This window comes from Fundulus heteroclitus, chromosome 2, assembly GCF_011125445.2.
Source record: "Fundulus heteroclitus isolate FHET01 chromosome 2, MU-UCD_Fhet_4.1, whole genome shotgun sequence".
NCBI lineage: Eukaryota > Metazoa > Chordata > Actinopteri > Cyprinodontiformes > Fundulidae > Fundulus > Fundulus heteroclitus.
Genome location: NC_046362.1, coordinates 14,685,656 through 14,703,385, shown reverse-complemented (window position 1 = coordinate 14,703,385; position 17,730 = coordinate 14,685,656). Strand labels below are relative to the sequence as shown.

Genomic DNA, 17,730 nt, shown 5'->3' with positions numbered 1-17,730 from the left:
GGTGTTTCAGTTGTGGATATAGTTGAGGGTGTTGTGGATTCTGTGGTGGTAGTTGATGATGTAGTTGTAGACTCAGTGGATGTTGGAGTGGTTGTAGTTGTGGTGGTTGTTGTAGTTGTTGTGGTTGTAGTAGTAGGTGTTTCAGTTGTGGATATAGTAGAGGGTGTTGTTGATTTTGTGGTGGTAGTTGATGATGTAGTTGTAGACTCAGTGGATGTTGGAGTGGTTGTAGTTGTGGGTGTTGTTGTAGTTGTGGTTGTTGGTCCAGTCGTTGTTGTAGAACACATCCATGTACCACCACCACAACAAACCCTTATCTCATAGTCCAGACACTTTTTGTTATATTTTTGGTCAACTGTTTTACATATTAAACCAGTTTTTACATCACAAGTAACCTTCTGCTCATTTTCTTTGAGATACAAGTCTAGGTCCATCTCAGGATTTTCAGCTGATCTGCATTCAATTTTTTCTGGGTTGTCACATACCGTTTTGTTCTTTTTTAAAATGTTATGATATGTTTCAAAGTCATTTTTGTCTGTTTCTGGATTGTGCACATTGTACCATTCTGACCATTTACATGGTTCTTCAGTATGATAAGTACAAGAAGTTGTTGATGTTGATGTTTCAGTTGTAGTGGTAGATTTGGTTCTGGTTGTGGATTCTGTAGTTGTAGTTGAGGTGGTTGTTGTAGTTGTAGTGGTTGTAGTAGTAGGTGTTTCAGTTGTGGATATAGTTGAGGGTGTTGTGGATTCTGTGGTGGTAGTTGATGATGTAGTTGTAGACTCAGTGGATGTTGGAGTGGTTGTAGTTGTGGTGGTTGTTGTAGTTGTTGTGGTTGTAGTAGTAGGTGTCTCAGTTGTGGATATAGTTGAGGGTGTTGTGGATTCTGTGGTGGTAGTTGATGATGTAGTTGTAGACTCAGTGGATGTTGGAGTGGTTGTAGTTGTGGTGGTTGTTGTAGTTGTTGTGGTTGTAGTAGTAGGTGTTTCAGTTGTGGATATAGTAGAGGGTGTTGTTGATTTTGTGGTGGTAGTTGATGATGTAGTTGTAGACTCAGTGGATGTTGGAGTGGTTGTAGTTGTGGGTGTTGTTGTAGTTGTGGTTGTTGGTCCAGTCGTTGTTGTAGAACACATCCCAATCCCACCACCACAACAAACCCTTATCTCATAGTCCAGACACTTTTTGTTATATTTTTGGTCAACTGTTTTACATATTAAACCAGTTTTTACATCACAGGTAACCTTCTGCTCATTTTCTTTGAGATACAAGTCTAGTTCCATCTCAGGATTTTCAGCTGATCTGCATTCAATTTTTTCTGGGTTGTCACATACCGTTTTGTTCTTTTTTAAAATGTTATGATATGTTTCAAAGTCATTTTTGTCTGTTTCTGGATTGTGCACATTGTACCATTCTGACCATTTACATGGTTCTTCAGTATAATAAGTACAAGAAGTTGTTGATGTTGATGTTTCAGTTGTAGTGGTAGATTTGGTTCCGGTTGTGGATTCTGTAGTTGTAGTTGTGGTGGTTGTTGTAGTTGTAGTGGTTGTAGTAGTAGGTGTTTCAGTTGTGGATATAGTAGAGAGTGTTGTGGATTCTGTGGCGGTAGTTGATGATGTAGTTGTAGACTCAGTGGACGTTGGAGTAGGTGTAGTTGTATTGTGACATTCTGAGACACATGTTTTTCTACGTTCATCATAAATTGGTGCATCGTCTGAGCATCTAGGGTAACAACCTGTAACATTGCAGCAAAACATTGTAAACTGTACTGATAGTAAAGATGTTCTTGGCAAAACATTTACTTTACGAAATAATATAGATTTTTCCCATTTGTTGTTTTAAAATATAATTGCTTACATGAAGTTACCAACATGGTGCCCGTGGGCACCAGGTAGTCCCCAAGCACCGTATGTGGTGCCCTCAAGCATGCTCTAAAATCATCACAACCGTCCAGTGAGCTGTATCTAAGATGTTATTTTAGTCTGTTGCTCCATATTTGCATTTATATAGATTTAGAAAGTACAGTTTCTAAAAAAATGCAGTGCAAATATGTTTATCAGTGAGATCTTGTTGTTCAAAGGTAGCCCTTTGTGTGAAATATTACCGATATAGTAGCTCTCAGTTTCAAAAAGTTTGGTGAACCCTGGTCTAACAGGTAAGCAGAAATAATTTAAATTTCCTATTCTTTATTTGTTACTACAAACATCCTTAATTTCCAACTTACCTTCAAGTTTTGGAAACTGTGAATATATTGAATTGTTTGAACAAGTCTGGTATGGTGGGATGCAAGATTCGTAGTGCCATGTGCACTCATCTTCTTTATAATTGTAGTAATCACAAAAGACGGCTAGAAAGAAAAGTGCAAAAACAATGGTTAAAGGAAGAAAATTTGAGCTAGAAAATGTAACTTCTTTTAAAATGACTCTCATTTGATAAAGCAATTGATGTTTGTCATTCTTAGATAATTCTTTAATTAAAAGCAACACTGTTGTTCATCTTTTCATATTTTCTTTTCCGCCGCCATGGGTACTCAAGCTTTTAGATTTTGTTTAAATTTAGATTGCCTTTATGTCCTTGGTTATTGACTTTTTTGCTGATAGAAATCCAAGCACACATTAAATAATTTTTTGTATTAATAATTACTGTTTTAAGATTTGACTATGCTGAAATCATTATTATCGTTGTAATAATTTCAATCTTATAACCAAATAGTAATGTTTGTTTATAATCTCTACTAAATATATAACTTGTGCTACTATTACTACTACTACTACTACTACTACTAATAATAATAATAATAATAATAATTATTATTATTATTATTATTAATTATTATTATTATTAATAATAATAATAATAATAATAATAATAATAATAATAATAATAATAATAATAATAATAATAATAATAATAAAATACTGCATACATGGGTGAGCTTTTAAACATGTCAGGATTCACTTTGTGGGAATTTAGAAAATTATGTAAAGATCTATTCTTACATACAGAAAATAACTTTTAAAATTGAACTCATTTTAATTGCTATTGAGTAAAAAAAGGTTTAAAAACACATGATTTCACTACAAGAAGAAAATAGTTAACTTACGACAGATTTCTGGAGTCCTCCATGAAATGCAAACACCAGCATCATTACAAGCTTGGGCATAAGCTGCAACAGCTGAACAGAAACACTCACAGTCCCCTCCAGTGTCACAGGCACAGGTGTCTTTCAAACAGTTTTCATAAAAGGGATCTGGATCTACCTGTTCAGGAGTTAATATAAATTGTTTTCATTTGTCTGCAGTGCTTTCAGTATGACATTTTCATTGCGTGATCAACCATTAGGCTACCTTGGAGTGGCATTCTTGAAACTTGTCCTTTATGATCTGGCATTTAATTTTTGCCCAGTGGTCTCGATGAGGCGCTTCTTCACAAGCGTCAACTATTTTTTCCACATCTGAGCAAGAGCTGTCTCCTTTCCAGCTGTTTGCAAATTCTAACGGGTTGTTCACCACCAGCCCACTCCTGGTGGTGAAGTCATTCCCTCCGTAACCATCATTGTTTCCACACAGTCCACACGCTTCACCCTATAGAAACACGAGAAAGGCAGTCATTAACACATCTTGTATCATGTAGAAGAGCATATTTTTTCGATGGGTTTAAGCCTATGATTTTCAGTCAACGTTTGATACAGACATTTTTATTCTCCTCACAACTTGGAACCAAGACAATGTTTGTACTCTAATAAAGATCGCCCAAAGTTAGGGGAAGTTGAAAAAGAAAAGATGCTCCTCTTACTCCAGTTTTAACATCAGCTATATCAAGTCTGTTCTCATACACATGTTCTAGCTGCAGATATGGTCATGCCCAGTAAACAATTGCTGTGACTCACCTCGTAAGCTGGCTCCAGTTGGATGACAAAATAGGTTTTGTGATCCCAAATCACAGTTAAACCGATGTCAGTAGTTACCACAATATAAAAGCCAAAATTCGTTATGGTATATGGTATATAAAAGCCATTTTCCAATATCTCCTCTTTACTTTTACCATCTGTGAGGGTGATCACAGTTTTCTGAAATATAAAAATTAAAACCATTCTTACAACACATTTGGTATTAACTGATGCCTGATTTTATACCTAATGTTACTTATATAAATTTTAAGGTGCATTTCATGTGCTTGTATTTTGCCTTACCCCTAGCTGAATTCTGACAGTTTTGGAACATGTTGTGCCTCTGGATCCACATGGTTCATCTTCTGTGATGACTTCAATGTCATTCTCCACAGTTTCATCAGAGCATTTGCTCTAAACAAAGAAATGTGATTAAATTGTTTGCAACAGTACTGCAACCAATGGACACAGATCAAATTATACTTTGATGAAAATCTGCAAACTAAGACTTTCATACACATAAATTGCCCCCCAAAAGTATATATTGTTATACTGTTACCCCATTATTGTGGCTGCTTGGATTTTTAAGGCAAACAGATTCTTTTGGACAACTGAGATGTTTAGTCTTGGGCTCATACTTTACTTTATTTTTCTTTCCAAATATAAATGTCTGCTTGATGCTTAGACTTTAACTGAACGTAAACATTTACAGCAAATTAATCCAGATTTAAATCCAGATGTGGATAGGCAATTAAAATTTCATCTAGACATCTTAATGCTTAATGGTCCGCCTCATTTGATACAATTCAATGTTTTTTACTGGTCTCACAACCAGTGACTGTTTCGATGTCTTTATGATGTTTTCATGTTTTCATGATGTAAAGCACTTTGAACAACCTGCCAGCTTAAATGTGCTGTACAAATAAACTTGACTTGACTCAGTGTGTTTCTGACAGAGAGAAAATGCATTTTAACCATACTATGTCCATGGTAAAGAATAATTACACTTCTTGCATTCTCAACATTTACCCTCTGACAGAATCCAACTTACACATAGTCTCAAATTTACATGTTATTGTTCACAAAGTAGTCAATCGTCTTTTTATGACAAAGACCCAGAAAATATACAGATTGACATTCTCTGCATCCTACTATAAACTTTCTTGGCAGCCGTACATTTTTCATATTTTTTCTAAATTACTACCTCAAACTTCAATCTATTTTGGTTTAATTTTGTAAAATGGACCAGCACTGACAAATGAGCACATAATTGCGATACAGGGTTGAATTTTTTTCTTTTGCTTTATTTTATGAATAAAAATTTAAAAGGCTTGTCGTCCATATGTACTCAACTCTTTTACTTACACACAACTAAAAGGAAATACAATAAATAAATACAATGGCATGTGTGGTTTTAATGTGACCAACATTTGAAAGGGCCTAGGGGTGTGAATACTTATATACTTTGACTGTAAATAAAAACTATTCTGATTTTATAAAAAAAAAAACTATTCTTGCTTTGGGGCAATATTTCCGTAATTCATCTTATAAATAAACACATTTCCTTTCCAGTAATTAAAAAGGGTTTTGGCATAAACTTACCTTAAAAACAACATAAGAACAGTGTCCTTGAAATTCATATGACTTCTTATCAAACGTTTTATGATGTCCACTTCCATAAATAGTGCAGCTGTTTGAACAATTCTTCGTTGTACAATCCCAATTTCCACCTGTACACGTACTAAATCAATCAGAAATGGATAGTGAAACAAATGTAATGTAACAAATTTAAACTAAAACTGTTCAACTAGTATTTACTGAAATATAATGCAGCAAAAAGCCTTTTCTCATATATATATATATATATATATATATATATATATATATATATATATATATATATATATATATATATATATATATATTTTTTTTTTTTTTTGTGTGTGTTTGTGAGTGTTTTACCAGATGTTGCAATCTTGATAAACGTTGGCTCCAGGCTTGTAGAATTGACCATTATGCTTGCATGGACATTCCCTCTCAGTTTTTACGCAGGAGTCATTACCATCTTCAAGCTGACCAGGAGGACACATGCATCCAGGCACACACTCTGATGCATCCTGTGGGGGAACATAAAGTATAAAGTCATAAAAGTATACAGAATTAGTTATTGAACTTTTTTTTACTGTAGACATTCATTTGTTTGGATGAGTCCATATCAGCCCACATTCAGTTACAGCTATAGGTTTCTCGAGAGCTCTACAGTATATCTGTGAAAGTCGGCAGTGCAGAATCAGACGTTACACGTGGTCTACTTTAGTGCCACCGTTCTGACCAGTATGATTTGTTTAGTCAGTTTGAAGAGTCTTAGACACTTAGCCGAGTTTTTTTTAAGCTAAAATGCTCAAAGAAAAAACATCCTGACAGACATGTATGAAAAAATAGAAGTAAGTAAATTGCAAACATTGATGACTAAATGAAGGAAAAAGCAAGAAACATAAAAACATCCATCCATCCATTGTCTATACACGCTTATCTCTCATAGGGTTGCTGGTGCCTATCTCCAGCATTCACATAAAAATATAAAATTACACAATGAAAAAATTTTAATGGGATAATTCCACTATCTTTTTTTAGAATAATTTGTTAATTGTTTTGTTAAAGAGAGGAACACAATGTCATTCAAGCAGGTTTAACACAGCATGTAGTTTTGGGCAAAGAGGATTTATATTCCCAATCTCATAACCTAGGATAGAATAATTTCAAGATCACGGTTTCATCTGATGCTTTTAAAATCCTTGTTAAAGATAAACAAAACCCTTGAAATGTTCTTTTTTATTCCTTACATAATGGCAAACCTGAAGTATTATCACTATCAATTTTGTACCAATGCACGGCTAAATAAAGTAAAACTGTATTTTTTTTCCTTTCTGTGCTTTTGGCGGGTCCTGCCATCGTGGCACTACTCAAATAACGTGTTGTCATTCGAATCACGGCAGAATATTCATAACCTTGACATACCAACTATACCAGTGGCCAGAATACTATGCAATAGACCCACTGCAATAGGCAATACATTTGATTTTTGAACACTGACTCCCCAGATTCATATTCAGGTTCAAAAATATAAGGCTGAATGTCAAGTTGAAGAAATGTTTTCCATTTTGCACATAGAATTTACTGACTTTCTGAAATTAATGCTTGTGAAAAATGCCTACTGGCTGGCAGCCTGAGGTATGATGGGAAGCTGTATTTACACTTTCTATGGTGCAGTTTATACGTCTCTTCCGATTAAATAACTAGCCATTCTCGAACATTGCTTATAGTCTGCTATTGCAAACATTTTGAGGGATATCAGAGGTTATTATGTAGCATGTGTCAATTAGTAAATGTGTTATACTAGGGGACATTTTACATGAAAATAGTTTTATGCTTTTGTTTGACTTTTAACTTTGTTTACTGGAGGTTTAGGTCCTGACCTTTCCACCCTCCATAAAAAGACAAATTTGGGCTTTTGGACTTTTTTTGTGGGGGTAAAAAAAACAGAGATAGCCAAGAGTTATCTGTACCACAATTACTTTATCTGTCAGTAAAACAAACATGTGGTCATAAGACTATTTGAGGCTGGATATCAGGAAAATTAAGTAGCTAAAGTGAGCTTCCATTGAGCCTTCAAAGTTAATTTCAGAAGGCAAAAGAGAGACACCATTAGTGTGTATCCCATGTGTCTCTCATTAAAAGAATAAATTGCATCTTTTTAAAACATTCAGTGGGCTCCATGCATGAGCATAATTGTTGTTTACAAGATCTTAGTTATTTTTGGGTAAGCAGTGACAAAAAGGTGACTCTGTGGTGGGTAGACAAATGGTATACATAAGATATACATCATGAGCTCTGATCCGTATTCGAGGTTAACAAGACAAAAACTCACACAAATATCATCATCCAGATTTAAACAACTTCGAGAGCATTGTGGTCCAAGGTCACTGCCACGTGTAGAGGAGCAGTTAAAATACACTTTTGGAGCAGTACAAACTGTTGAAAAAGGAGGTACTTGGTTAATATTCATGAGATTAAACAAGTATGGGTAAGAAAAGAAAAGAAAAGAGGGGCCAGATGATCTACCTATGGAGGAGGTTTGGTGAGAATGGCAGTGAAGCTTTCCATTGGTGCATAAGCTTGGAAAAAAAACAAAGGTATGAGATGAAACATAAATGCAGATTGCACATATGTTATTTGCTGAAAAACAAACAATAACTATGTAACCGTATACTATAAGCTTTCCTCTGACTCACCAGTGCCCTGAATTGGTGTTGACAGACTTTCCAGCCTCAATAAAGTCTCCATTATAGGAACAGGAACATTCTTCTTTGGGTACACAAATGTCTTTTTCATTCAGATAGAGGCCATCAGGGCAGAAACAGCCAACTACAGGCAGGAAGTGTGGAGAGCAGCTCTGCCGCTCCGAGTTCAGCGAGCTACAAGTCAGCTGGCATCTCCGATGATTGTACGTGAAGATCTGAGTTGATGGACAGCTCTTTGTGTGTTTCTCTGTTATGTGGACAGTATGGGGATGGTTACCTGACTGTGTTATGACTTACAGATGAAAGTTAGAGGTTTAGTTCATATTTTTTTGAAGTTTGGTTCTGTGAAGTTGTCCTTTCGGACATTGCCTGTGTGCTTGTTGAACAAACTAAGTACATTCATTGAGTGGTGGACAACCAACAAAACATACACTGTTTCTTATTCTATTTAGATCAGCTGAATGTGAGTTTGTTCAGATGATCTTAATACTTTGATACCTGGAAAAAGCATCTTCAATACTGCTTGACAACTGGGGTTAAATCCAAAGTTTAATTTGCCAGTCCCGTTGGAGCAAGAGGGGACTGTCGTCTCTCAACTAATCTGGTGAGTGGTTACAGCCAGCAGGCTTAAAGACTATTACTCTACATAGAAACACAGACATTATTTAGCTAAAAACAGCAAACCTAACACATTCTCTTTTAAAAGTGACTGTCAGTATTTTCTGACTTAGCATTATACCCCACAAATATTAACTTTTCCAGCTGAAATTGTTTTTAATTGATCAGTTCAGTTTTATGTCTGACTTCCTGTTAGTCTTCCCCTACTTCCAGGATGATATTAGTTTTCCAACAAGCGCAACTTGATATGATGATACACTAGATATAAGGTAACTGGCCTTAATAAATGACTTCACAGAACCTCACTTTTAATAAAATCAGGATTAACCCTTTAACTTGCAGATCAAATTTTAAAGTTCTTTAATGCTTAACAAAATTGAAATATCTTACCACATTCACTTCCAAAATCTGTCACAAACTTTCCCTTTGCTGCACAAGCTCGACCATAAGAAGTTAGGACAGCACATAAGCCGTCCTCACTTTTCTCGCTGTTGCAGGTGGAATAAAGGCAACGCTGCAGAAAGAACAATAATACTTTAATTAGTACTTCAACATAATTTCACTATAACCAAATTTAACCAAATGTGTATATCTGAAGGAAAGTGTTTTGTTGTACCTTGTAGTAGCTGTCAGGATTCACCTCTGAATGGCAAACTGCAAATGTACTATTTGGATTTCGCAGCTCTTCGCACCAGTCTTTGGCATAGTTCTCTACAAATAAATGACATTTTTATACTTTTATTAATCTTAACTAAAACAAAAGCTTTAAAGGTAAACATACTGCCTCCAGAACAAGAGCAGCCTACTAGACTTGGAAAAAGGTCAGTTTTTATTTACCAAGATTTAAACTTCTGGAACAGGGGTCACTAAGTCTTTCCTCGCTGTCTGAGCAGGATGTGTTGGCCTTCCAAGAGTTACTGAAAGATGTTGCAGTTCCCTCCACGATCCCCTGAGGACTCATCATGTCATCCTTCAAGACCATGTTGAAGCTCCCACACAAACCTGAGGAACATGTTTAGAACAGCAGCTAATGCTCTGAACTATGCAAAATATAGAAAGATGTTCACTTTTTTTTCCCAAGACATCATTACTCCTATTTCAACTCTAAATATTTGTGTTATGACATCATATGGAGAAACTTATTTCCAGACTACCCAACTCACACAAACATCATTTAAAGTCAACTCAAATCAAACTTTGGAACATATATTGAAAAAATGTCACACTAAATACGGTGATATTTATTAATTTAGAATATTATTGACAGTTAATTTAGTTCTATAACTCAATTCACAACGTGAAACACATTATATAGACTATTTACACACAACATGAGCTTTTCAGGCTTGTATCTCTGTTATTAGTGGTAATATTTACACCTTCCAGCTAATGAAAATCCTACATTTAAGATAAAAATATTAAATTAGACCAACAAAAGTAAGTTTTAAATATATAAATGTTAGTTTAAGAAAATGTATGTTTAGTACCCGCTTAAAGGTCTTTTATTTACAAAACGTACTTTAAATTTGTCAAAGGACCCTCATCATAAAATGACTATATATTTGACCTTTGAAATATATTTGCAGTTTAGAAGTAGCATTTGATTATTTGCAAAAAGCATCTAAAGTCAGACAAAGGGTTTGGTGATTTCTCTAAATTAAGTTAATGTTAAGCATTTTTTCCCTGGATGAAGAAAATACACCAGTGAATGTCACCTGATTTATAAGACTGCAGTCAGACTCAGAACCAAGACCATATCTAAAAAAGATGTGAGCATATTCTGTATTATGCCCAATAATATTCTACAATATGCCCTTGCAAATTAGATTTCAAATCTTAATGGGTTAAATAAAGTAAAAGAAAATAGTAATACAATCAATTTGTCCACTATGTTCAACTTAAACCATGAATTGATTTTCGATTATTTCTTATGTTTTTTTTAATTTTTTTAATTTTATTTATTTTTTTATTAGTTTATTTGTCAGGGACAATGCAGCGCACATTATTACATTCATAATTGTAATAGGCAGAGCCATAACAAAATGTGTAGATGTGTTGCATGAAAGGTTTCTAGCCTATAGGCTAATTTGCAACCCCAGTCCCCAGTCAGGCCTTTATAAAATACATTTTCCTAAAACGTAGCTCACATTGCACAATCATATATAAAATACATTATAAAAGACAACCATTAACATTTTACACAATCCTAACAACATTACACAAAACAACACCTCACATCCAATATAATCATAATGACTCAATGTTCACATATTTGATTTTCTTTCAGCCAATGTTTCACCTTTCTATTAAATGTTTTCAGGTCAGTTTCTATTTTTATTTCCGTTGGTAAATCATTCCAAAAACGGATCCCTATCACTGAGAAACTTGACTGTCCAAAAGTGGTTTTGCGCCCCTCTGCTATACAGTTGCAACCCGCTGCTCTCCTAGTGTTAACTCTCCGTGTATTTATTTTTGTCACAAAAGGACAGAGCTTTAAATGCCCTTGGACTTTAAAATGCTGCTGAGATGCTTTATGAACACATTTCAGATCGAGTCTTCTGGTTTGGATTTCATATGTGGTCCTTCCATGTTTTTTAAATAAACCTTTTAATTTGTATTAACACATTTTTACATATAGCCTTTCTGTTTTACATGTTCTGCATGTGTTATTTATGGTTTCAGTTTCTCTTTAAGCACATCAAGTGTTCAGTTTTTATACAAACATGGTCCATTAAATAAGTTGTCTGATCTTCAATAAAAATGTTAAACTCACCACGTGTCTTTTCTTTGTAACTGCTTTCCAGACTGATGTAGACTTGCATGACAGGGATACGTTGGATCTGAATTTGCAGACCAAAGTTGGTGTAGAGCAAGATATGAAAGGATGAAGCATGAAATATTCTCATGTCCCCTGTAAATGAAATCATGAAATCCTTTAAATCTCTCACAAATAACAGCTGAAATGTTCAGAACAAGATAATTGAGGAATTTTTTTTCTTCTTGTCAGACCAACCTGAGTAGAACGGCAAAGTGATTGTTTCCATATTCTGCTTAACTAAACCGTCAGAGGTGAACATTAATACCTGGAGAAATACAGAACAAATTAGCTATGATCTGCAAATATTACTGTGGATGTGAATTAAAAAAAGTCTGCATTTTGCTCACATGGTCTGTGTCCAGATGGATTTTAAGAGCCTTTAGACAAGTTTCAAACTTATTTTCACCACATGGCCCTAGCTGGGCTCGTATTGTAAAATTTCGACTTACTCCATCCTGAAATGTAGATTAAAAAGTTTAAGTTTAGGCAAATAATAGCTTTTACTGAACATCTCTGTAGTTAATTGTTTTATCAACAGTAAATTATGCCTCATTTACCATGCTTTCCACCTTGGCCAGGGTATAGAGACAGTTTCCATGAAATATGTAGTTTGTTCCATCAAAGGTTGTAAATTGTGAACCTTCCTCAACTGCACATGTAGCAGGTGTTTCGAAACTCTCACATTGCCACCTCCCCTCTGAACAAGTACTGAAAAACACAAGTCTGTTTACAATACATTGCAAAACTATTCATACCCATTGAGTTAATTCACATTTGTTCAAGTTACAACCAGAAACATCAGTGCATTTTATTTGGTTTGGATGTTGTAGACCAACACCAAGCAGGTGTGAAGTAGAAGTAAAATTATGTAACATTGAAAAATGTGTACAAATAAAAAAGTAAAATCATGTGGCATATTGTTAGATTTGACATTTTCACATAGAAAACACTTCACATCATCCTGAACACATCGAGCAGGGGGGTAGCAGCATCATGCTGCGGGGATGGATAGGAAAGCTGGTCAGAGCTGATGGAATGATGGATGAAACTAAATTCAAAGCAATCCTGAAAGAAAACCTGTCAGAGACTGCAGGAGATCAGGCTGGAAGTTTACCTTTTACGACAGCTACTACTGTAAACATTTTCATCTTATAGATGATCCAGGTGGCTCTGTGTCTCAGAGTCTAACCCTGTTTCTATCCTAGATATAGATATTGGCTGAGCTTTTACTGCAATTAGCTGTATGTGCTCTCTTTCATCTCCTTGACCATGAAACTTGCTCAGAGCCCATCTGCTCCACTGTGTTTCTTTCCTATACACAGCCACCCTTGGAGCTAGTCTGCCATTACCCTCTCTAACATAAAAAGTATTCCTAGATCATTGATTCTGTGTTATTTATGTGTGTCTGCTCTCTCTTCTCAGACCTGTGCCAGGTCTTTGTAAGGCACAGAAAGTCGATGCTTTTCTTCATGATATGATCCTGGCCCAAAAGGGATTTGTTGTACAGGGACTGTGCTCTAAAAAGCTCATATTTGATGTTTATTGAGGTGAATTTGTCCCAAAGGGGTCAGTGCAGCATGCAATAGGAAAGCTGTGATGACCGGCGAAAACAGTTGGATGAAATGTAGTTGGAGCCAGAAGGCTGGCTGTGAAACTGTGAACATATTATAATCGGTGCAGGAGTCCGAGCTGCTTTAAAATCAGAATACAAGTGAGATAAAGTATCTATTTATACTCAAGCAGCTGTAGTGTGGAAGACATCAACAATGGTTAGAAACTGGTACCAGAATAATGGGAGTTGAATACAAATGCAATGTCACACTTTGCAGATCTTTCTACTTTACAATGATGTCCCTTTGCTTTGTTATATTGTATGAATCTAAAAAAAATACATTTAATTTTGTTGTTGTATAACGGGGAATTGTGGAACAGTGTAGTTATGCTAGTTGCTGCAACAGAAAAGATAAAATTAATGTAATAAACAGATTCTACAATCATCTTGAAACACACATACCAGTTTGTTTTCTCATGTTGGAAAACCTCTCCAGAGTTGTAGATTTTGTCGTGCTTGCACTGACATTCAGACTGAGGGATGCAGCCCTTGTTAGAAATGTCATCAAACACCGTTCCTGAGAAAAGAAAATAAGAAATTAAATTTCTTTTTTGATTTGAGGGTAGTTGAATTTATAACTCTAGAGCACACATTTCCCATGTGAAGAGAACGAACCATGAGGACAGAAGCAGCCGTCAATTTTGTGGTTCTCACACACTGATCTCGTGTGGTGATGTGTGCAAGTGTCCATGCAAGGAAAAGCACTTTCTTCATAAATCATGTTGTTGGGACATTGTTTAGCTGTGAAGACAAACCATGGATTAAATAAAGGGAGGTGGTAATTGATACACGTTTTAAAGCAGAACATCATGGAGGAACATTAGGTGACATGAAATTTGGTGGCTGTTGTGGCAAATGTTTATCTGTATATGTTTACGTAATTAACTTTCAATTAAAATTATGACAACCTGATACAAAAGTACATATTTTAACCTTTTAAGGCATCGATCCATAATTAAAAACACAATCTGCCAAAGATTAAAGTAAAATTTAAGATAAGATAAGATAGTCTTTACTTGTCACATCGGCTCAATAGTCAATAGTCAGAAGAAGGTGCCAAAAGTGGGAAAAGGTGCATCAGTTATATACAGTGTATCTTTATATATACAGTGGATCAAAAAGAAAATGAGAAAAAATAAAAAAAAACAAATAGATAAGAATAAAAATACAGGTGAAATCGAAGTAGGCAGATGATGTCATATGTACATTCACTGTGATATGCATATATGTATAGGACATATGTATTGACATATGTTCACGTGGTGATAGCAGCAGAAGTCGCTTCTTTCAGGATTATTGCATGGGTTATAGCACAGTGTATTAAATAGAATTTAAAAATCTTTCTCTTTAGAATTGGTAAACATTGCTGTGTTTTTTTGTATTTTGGTTCAGTAACATTTCTTCCTGTATTATACAGTAAATTATTTAGCAGGTCGCTTTGTAATTAACTAACATCTTCACTAAAAGATACCAACGAAGGAGGCGAGCATGAATCATACCACAGAAATCAGGTCTCCTCCAGTTGGCAGGCTGTCCTCCTGCGTAGGAACACTGGCGAGAAAACTCAGACATTGTGCTGCAGACACAAGAATCCCTGGTGTTGTTGTTACAGTCACACATGTCCTTCACACATGCCTGGACGAACTCCTCACGGTCAATCAGGTTGGCGCAAGAACTCCAGGAGTCTGAGTGAAACCTTTGTTCACAGCTGCTTTGCTGTAGGGAGCAAATAAGATGGAAATCGAAAGCAATAGTTAGCGTTTTATTACCTACAAACAGATTTTTATGGGAAAAACTGACTAAATGTTAAGCTTACAAATGCTTTGCATGAATCTGGACCGTCTGTGGCCTCCGCTGATATATCAGCCGCTACTGAGGGGTCTTTACAGTCATCATTTGGTAGATAGACTCTGTATCTGTTTCCAAACTCTATGGGGCCTATTTTAGAACCTGATCGTGTTAATGAAATGAAAAAAGGTGAGGCAGATTGTATTTCAATTTCCAATGCATTGTGTACACCTAAGTGAACTACGAACCATCAGCCATGAACTCATCATAGACAGGAACACCATTGAAGTCGCCACAAAGTCCACAAGTTTTGTCCTTGTAGCGGTTTGAAACTTCCACCTGAAACCCAAAGTGGTGATAATCAGCTTTCATGTTTTGTGACTTTACACCAGAGAGAGAAGTTGATTTCAATGCTATTCAGTTGAAACAGTCAATTCAGCTCTCTGCAGAAATAAGTTATTGAATGTCCAATTTTTTTCATTAAACAATGAAAAGTAACAAAAGTGTGTTATGTATATGCAATCATTCAGTGTGACTGAGTGATTTGGATGAAATCTGAGTGAAAGCAGGGCAATGAATGACGATGTTTACCATGACTGCATCTTCACGGTTCCACATGACAGTGAGGCCGACTTTGGAAGCTCGCAGCTTGATGTAATATGTACTTTCTTCCAACTTCACACCCCCACTATAGTGTGGCAGAGTGACTCTGAAAAAGGCAAGATTGAAATAAAAACACTATATATATATATATATATATATATATATATATATATATATATATATATATATATATATATATATATATATATATATATTTAAAAGATTTTCTTTTTATAAATATATGTTTGTTGCAAGTGTAAGCTTTTCTTACTCATCGTCATTTTCAGCAACCCGAGTCTTGCTTAGGTAGAATGTGTTTTCAGTGACGGTCACCAAAACATAACTTATTGTGATATTGTCATCATTTTTCTCCCGTTTGATGTTCACAGAGAACTTCCCCTCAGATTTGGTGCAGTCTCTGACCAGGTTGTACTCGCACAAGCCCGGGAACTGGTACACATCTCCATCAAAGGTTTTAAAGTGCTGCCTGCCCCAGGTGCTGCAGATGTTGTTGACCTGGTTGTGACCTACAAAGCCAAGGTTATATAAAAGGTTTAACATTGTGATAAAGTCTTGCTATGAGCATGTTATTCACTGTAAAAAACAAACAAACAAAACAACACATTGTTTTTACTGAAAAACTTTGGCAGCTGTGGTAAATTTGAATATTCCAGTAAAAAATATATTAAAAATATAAACTAGTTTACGGAATCACCTGTATATTTTACATGGTAAAACTTGCTTGTTATCTTTGAATGTATATTTAACAGCTATTTTTATGGTACTAGTGGCTCCTTTTTTTTATTGAAAGTAGGCTGACAGGAAGGAGGACTGAGAGAGAGGGGGAAGACATTTGGAAAAATCCTCAGGCTGGAACTAAATCTGGGTCAGATGAGCACTGAGGCCGCCGTACACAGGCCACGCGCGACCCCTGCAGCACCAGCGCAGTCTAATTGTTACTTTTGAATACACATATTATGATTTTTACCAGGTCCATGACTGTACCTTTTTCAGTCGTAATGAATGTATTTGAAAGTAAAAAATTAGGGTGCGCTGGTGAAGCATTGGTCTCAGTAGCACACATGGCCTTAGTGCTCATCTGACCCAGGTTCAGTTCTGGCCTGTGCCACATGTCTTCCCCTTCTCTTTCAGTTCCCCTTCCTGTCAGCCTACTTTCAATAACAATAATTACAAGTGCCACAAAAAAATCCAAAAAATAACAAAAAAATTGCTGTCAAATATACATTTAAAGATAACAAGCAGTCCACAGTTTTATCATGTAAAATATACAGGTGGTTGCTTTACATTTTAATTGTAAAATATACAGGTGTACTGGTAACCTTGCTCACGCTTTTAATGTATTTTTTACTGAAAAATTCTGGTAACCACCGCTACCAATGTTTTTCAGTAAAAACAATGGATTTTTTTGTAGTGTTATATTGAAAGCAATAATAATCTTTTGCCAAAAAGAGATTTTACATTCCAACACTTGTTGAAGATTATATATATAAAAAAACAAAAAAACAGATTTTGAATTTCAGAAATATCAATGCAGTCAGAATCTAAAACATGTCAGTCTTACCCAGTATGGCCTGGAGTTCAACAGTAAAACTGAAGACGCACAACCACACCACACTCCACTTCATGGTTGCCAATGCTGGCTGGTTGTTCCAGAGCAGAAGATGGTGAGGCTGAAGCTAGCTCCCTTTTATATCGACACATATAACCCTAACCCTAACACTTTTGATCACGCCTTTTCATAACTGTTGGACCAAGGCCAAGATAATAAATATTGCCCATATTAAACATCTGATTTTATCACAATCAGGGCATCGTCTTGATCAAATATCAAGCTCCTTGTCACACATCTCATCCCAGAGTTATGTTGACACAATTTCCAGCAGAGTGTAAAAGTCATTCATGCATTTTATTGTATTTCGTCACAAAGGAACTAAAGTTTTTTTGTAATCTTTAATGGTCAATATTCCTTCAGGCTTTCTTTTTCAATGGATGTAAGGGAAATATTTATTTTTTGCTTTTAGGCCATCCAAGTTTCCCCAATAAATTGTTCAGCTTAAGTGATGAACCAGTGTTGTGTCCA

At 35.5% G+C, this 17,730-nt stretch overlaps 2 protein-coding genes and 1 long non-coding RNA gene across 3 annotated transcripts; all 3 read right to left on the bottom strand.

The window, feature by feature from the left end:
* Window positions 1–207: 207 nt before the first annotated feature.
* Window positions 208–1,928, bottom strand: LOC118565185 (integumentary mucin C.1). Its single transcript, XM_036145000.1, has 3 exons — window positions 1,868–1,928; window positions 602–1,669; window positions 208–317 (listed from the first exon to the last, which is right to left on the bottom strand). Exons 1-3 carry the CDS (start codon window positions 1,926–1,928, stop codon window positions 208–210), a joined length of 1,239 nt encoding a protein of 412 aa, XP_036000893.1.
* A 300-nt stretch (window positions 1,929–2,228) lies between these two features.
* On the bottom strand, window positions 2,229–3,527 carry LOC118566478. The gene is made up of 3 exons (XR_004933049.1): window positions 3,348–3,527; window positions 3,104–3,260; window positions 2,229–2,347 (listed from the first exon to the last, which is right to left on the bottom strand). It is a non-coding gene; the product is annotated as an uncharacterized LOC118566478 (long non-coding RNA).
* A 129-nt stretch (window positions 3,528–3,656) lies between these two features.
* Window positions 3,657–17,275, bottom strand: LOC118565184 (mucin-2-like). Its single transcript, XM_036144999.1, has 23 exons — window positions 17,212–17,275; window positions 15,901–16,156; window positions 15,618–15,735; window positions 15,275–15,365; window positions 15,055–15,188; window positions 14,738–14,954; window positions 13,854–13,979; window positions 13,641–13,755; window positions 12,184–12,334; window positions 11,974–12,081; window positions 11,822–11,891; window positions 11,582–11,719; window positions 9,646–9,810; window positions 9,425–9,519; window positions 9,199–9,322; window positions 8,182–8,437; window positions 8,012–8,064; window positions 7,818–7,921; window positions 5,852–6,006; window positions 5,492–5,630; window positions 4,193–4,303; window positions 3,890–4,069; window positions 3,657–3,662 (listed from the first exon to the last, which is right to left on the bottom strand). The coding sequence occupies exons 1-23, from the start codon at window positions 17,273–17,275 to the stop codon at window positions 3,657–3,659; spliced, it is 2,976 nt and encodes a 991-aa protein (XP_036000892.1).
* Window positions 17,276–17,730: the final 455 nt, after the last annotated feature.